This window comes from Montipora foliosa, chromosome 11 (assembly GCF_036669935.1).
Source record: "Montipora foliosa isolate CH-2021 chromosome 11, ASM3666993v2, whole genome shotgun sequence".
Lineage (NCBI taxonomy): Eukaryota > Metazoa > Cnidaria > Anthozoa > Scleractinia > Acroporidae > Montipora > Montipora foliosa.
Genome location: NC_090879.1, coordinates 27,394,508 through 27,399,507, shown reverse-complemented (window position 1 = coordinate 27,399,507; position 5,000 = coordinate 27,394,508). Strand labels below are relative to the sequence as shown.

General features: G+C 40.5%; 1 protein-coding gene across 1 annotated transcript in view; it reads left to right on the top strand.

Annotated features, from left to right (window-relative positions):
* Nucleotides 1-5,000, top strand: part of LOC137974633 (uncharacterized) — an 8,295-nt gene that overhangs the window by 1,277 nt on the left and 2,018 nt on the right. The window contains exons 2-4 of the mRNA XM_068821548.1: nt 76-153; nt 966-1,061; nt 4,387-4,485. Of these exons, the coding sequence (XP_068677649.1) occupies nt 76-153; nt 966-1,061; nt 4,387-4,485 (273 nt within the window). The remainder of the gene's footprint in view (nt 1-75; nt 154-965; nt 1,062-4,386; nt 4,486-5,000) is intronic.

Here is a 5,000-nt window from a genome sequence, read left to right as displayed (position 1 = left end):
AATTTTAAATTGTAAATTGCAATCTCTAAACCCAGGCAAAATCAGCTCTCACATTAACATTTTTATTTTGCTCAGAATCCATGGAAGACGACGAAAATTTGCTTGAAGGAAAAGAAGACGCTGCGGAGGTGGAAAGCAATGATAATGATGAAGGTAACAGATATCCCTTAATAATTTTTTCGTAATGATAATAATAATAAACATATATTGGGCGAGGTTGAGCAAAGTATTAATCTGCAAGACACTGACAAATCACTATATTTATTTTGCGATAAGCGAGTTCAATAATTGTTTTATCATTCGATGACTGAGTTTGTCTTTTTACAACTCCCAGCAATTAAATCACTTTCTGAAAGCTCAGGAAAGCGAACTGCCATTTTCACACAAGAGCGCAGGCTTCAATTACGCATGAGCAGTTTATTATTTGCAGCAAAACACTTATTTGTGGGCAGTTATTTGCAGGTCACATGCTGCACTCTCGGCCAATGAAAAGAAAGGAAAAGTACATCGAATGAAAATGAAATTTATTTAATTGTTGAGTATATTTAGTGCTGAGGCTCTATTTGGGGACACCGCTGTACAGAAATCGAATCAACACATCAAATCATAAGTTGGTTTTTTTGAGGGAGTAGAAGGGCAAGCCGGAATAACTGGAGAAAAACCTCTCGGAGAAGAGTGGAGAACCAACAAAGTCATCCCACATGTGACACTGCGTCTGGGCCGATGAATTGATCCCAGGTCAATGTTGGGAAACCAGCGCATTCACTACTGCGCCATCCATGTTCCCTTTCCTCAGGTTGACTTTTAAGTCATTACTTGCGATGAAAGAAATATCATATTATGTCAGTGCTAGTCACTCTTCAGATGCGGCAAAAATAGTTCTTCGTTTGATAATTAACTAAATGTCCTGCTATTTTCAAGAAAGAGTTTGAAGTTACTTTTCCCGAAGTCATTTTTGCGCTCAGCTTTCAGCGAAGACCCGGAAAATGACATTGTCCCGGATGGAGAGGAAGATGAAGACAGCGAGGATATGGATGAAGAAGACACCTATGAAAACGAAGGTATAACTCTTTTGATACATTTTGGGGTAAAGGCCGGGGTGGGAGGGGCGTACTCAACAGATGATTGGGTAGGGAGATGCGGCCCGGCCGCTCAAACCCTGACCCTGTTTAAGACATAATTCTCCGATTTCCCTATCCTGTTTAAGACAGAAATCAGAGTTTTCAGACCTTATTTGATACCCCATTCGCGCCAACAAGACATGTTTAATTAAACTGAGTTTAACAAAATGAAAATCAGTCGCAGAAAAATAAAGCACTGGCTTTTACTTGAGATTCAGGTGATTTTCAATACATGCTTTGATCTGTGCTAAAGTAATAGTGAGCAAAAGTCAGTATACATGATTTAAAAAGAAAACACTTTGAAACCGTGTTTAACTAAACATGTTCAAAACATGGTTAAGCTTTGGTGTGAACGGAGCAAAAGGCATTTAACCCAAAATCATACCCTATTAAAGACTAGCATGAAATAATGATACATTTCTGTAGTTTCGTAATGTAGGTCAGTTGTATTGAAGACAGTCACCTGAAACTCTATCACAAATAAACAGCCACAACGTTTTGTAGTTACTACTTATCTTTTCGTAGTGTAATACTGAAGCTGTAACGAAGCTGTAATTATCAAAGTCAAGGGAAGCCCACCAATAACTGGTGGTTTGTGGCCAGAAATTGAGCTTATCCTGTTTACGACATTAGGTGAAAGTATCTGGCTTCAAAGGAAGACGCTATGACAAAAAATCTTAACATCCTTCTATCAACAAATCAAATAAATTGTCTTTCATATATGCATGGTCTCCTCATACCTGGACCCTGCGAGCAGAGCCTCTCTAAAATCCACCAGAGGGTGAGCAAAACAGGCTCTGCAGAAATCGTGTCAAGTCTTTTAAGTCGCCGCAGCCCAAGTTTCTGGGCTAGTAACTCCAGCCAAACCGGTGCAGGCAGCCTGCGCATCATATTTTTGGCAACGCGAAGGTCAAAATCGAGCCAGTACGAAAATCAATATGGCGTCTTGGGGTGCGATCGAGGCTTGGCCTGGGTTTGACATTGTCTCCAAGCAGCGGCTTGCGCATACTCAATAAAGACCTTACACGATTTCTGCAGAGTCCTTTCTTTCTCGTCGAGGTAAGAAAGGCTCTGCTGGCAAGGTGCATATCTGCATCCTCTACTGCAGAATCACCATAAGCTCACAAAAGGGACCAGTGCCTTGCGTGAAAACTCAATTGGTACGCCACTGTACCGGTATCACTGAGGTCATGGCTTCAAATCCCGTTCGAGCCTTAATTCTTCAGGCTTTCCTGCCGTTTATAATTGCGATGATCAAAACTCTTAAGAGATCTACAGTTCGGAAGGGAGAACTAATTAATCCTCGCACTTAGAGCGGTTTTCAAATGAGTGTCGTAAAATCAAAACCAAAGTAATTACTTTGGCCAATCAAAAAGGACGGAGACAATCCAGTAAACCAATCAAGACCTCGAAGTAATTACACGTAGCCGACACAAAGCGCGGGAAAACGTGCACGCGCGAGCCATGATTGGTTTTGGTTTCACTTCTGATTGGTTGAAAAATTGGCGCGAGAACTTTGAACCAATCACTGAGTGAAGTAATTATAAACCAAAGCAATTCGCTAATTACTTTCGACACTCAATTGAAAATCACTCTATCAGGACAATTTCAGTTAAGTGTTTCTCTTTTAATCACCAGTAAAGATCCAGGGGGATTCAACGGGATTTGAACCCATGATTCCTCTGCAATGCCAGTGCAATGTTCTAACAACTGAGCTATGAAGCCACTCAGCCACCGATTTCATCATAGTTAATCGAGGGACTGGTTATGAAACCTTAGAACCTTCAAAAGCGAGAACAATGTTGTCGCAATCGATGTTGAATTGACCGTGACCCTGCATAATCTTTTGTTTTCGCTTCGCACGGGTTTGTAAATTAGTTGCGCATAATTTAATCAAAGGATTTGAGTGGTTATCGTCTGGAGAAAAGGGGTGTTTTGAGCAAGGTAAGTAAAAGTCTGCGCTTACGAGCCAGAAGGCTCATCAGGCCGGCGCTTATCTCCGGGTTCTGTAGCATGAAGCGACTAGGAGTATTTATACTCCCCCCTGGATGGGATGCTAGTCCATCGCAGGGTTACCCCCAGCATTACGCCGGTACCCATTTATACACCTGGGTGGAGAGAGGCACCGTGAGAGTAAAGTGTCTTGCCCAAGAACACAACACAATGTCCCCGGCCAGGCCCCGAACCCAGACCACTCGATTCGGTGTCGAGCACACTAACCATGAGGCCACCGCGCCTCCCACGGGCGAGCAAGGGCAAGGCCAAAAATACGGACAAAAACATGAAACAAAGGAATTTGCTGAGTTTCATAACCATCTCCATGCATTAACTATGATTTCATCAAAAAATACAACAGTCTCAGTGTCACCCACTTTTTAATAAACAGACGATAAGCCTCCACACTGACTAACGTTGTTTCCAATTTTACGAGGACAAATCCCCTCTCTGTATTACTGATATTCACTTTAGAGGATAAAGATATCGGAAGAAGTAAAAAATTCTACTCTTTACATAGTAGTAATTTAGATATTATCTAAATATTTGTAACAAAATACTACTTCCGATACAGCGACATTTACATTGCTGAGTATCTTTTCTCCATTATAGATTATTAGTTTAAAAATCTGGGAGACACTACTATCCTCTGGCATGCGAAGTTATCTTCCGGTTGCCGTCCGCGTCTAAGCTCCCTAGCAACTTAAACAGCTGTCAAGTTTAATGGAATATGAAACTCTCTTATTATTAAATGAGGGATGATGACGAGAATATTCTGGGAAAAAATCGGAGTGCTTGTTATAGTATTAGTCGAACGTAAGACTTAGCTGCTATACCACTGAATGTGTGGGAGACATACGGAAGCTAGACCATTAAAGTTAGGGATAACATACTAATAGACCTTATTCACGATAGCCGCCATGTTGGATTTGCCTTTATCATGCAAATTAGCTACACACCTCTGAGGGAGCAAACAACACAATTTCGAGAGATTATAACGAACATCTTAGTCACACAGATGACTTGTTTCACGCTCATTGAATGTTTATCACCTAAAGAGTAAAATAGAATGCTTACCCAAGTTACTTCGATGTTTTTTTAGCGAAAATTGAGCAGATAACGAAGTAGAAAGTCAAAATGTCGGAGGCAATCAAAAGATATAAAATTATTGTAAAAGGTACAATTTGAAAACCAACATGGCGGCTATCGTGAATAAGGGCTATTATAACCTTTGCAGTTGGAGTTGTTACAAGATGATTATTTTATTCAGAGTCCAGTGAAGATCAGGAAGATTATGCAGCTGAATCGACTCAAACGAATGAAGACAGTGTTAACCAAGGGAACAACACTTTGTTGACAGACAAACAAGGTAATAACTGGATCAAAAAATTTCTAAACAACCCTCTCAGGTCCATAAAATTCCCTATGATGATGAGGTCACGACAGTGAAGACCGCAGTCACTTTACGATAAAAATTTTGTCAGTGATTTGAACAGCTTGGACATTGACGTTTTCGTAAAACTAACCAAACCCCGGTGTGAATTATTAAAAACTTCCAAATTGAGAACAACCTCTACAGAATCTATTGCTCGTTAACGTTTTTTAAGCCACGCGTGCATTTTAATTTAAGAAAAGGCAATGACACCAAAAAGCAGTGATATCATTGATTAAAAGAAAAATGATCGTTCTGCACGTGTGGCACGCATTTCTGGAAAAATTGTGAAATCAGTTAAGGTAGCTCAAACTTATATTTTAAAGTCACGTTTCCGTCGCCGTAGCCGTCGTAGTTGCGTAGTTGCACCGTGGTGGTATTCTTTTCAAGTCCTGAAACTTGGCAATGAACGAGTATTCTAGAATTACTGACACATAAGTAATACCCATCAC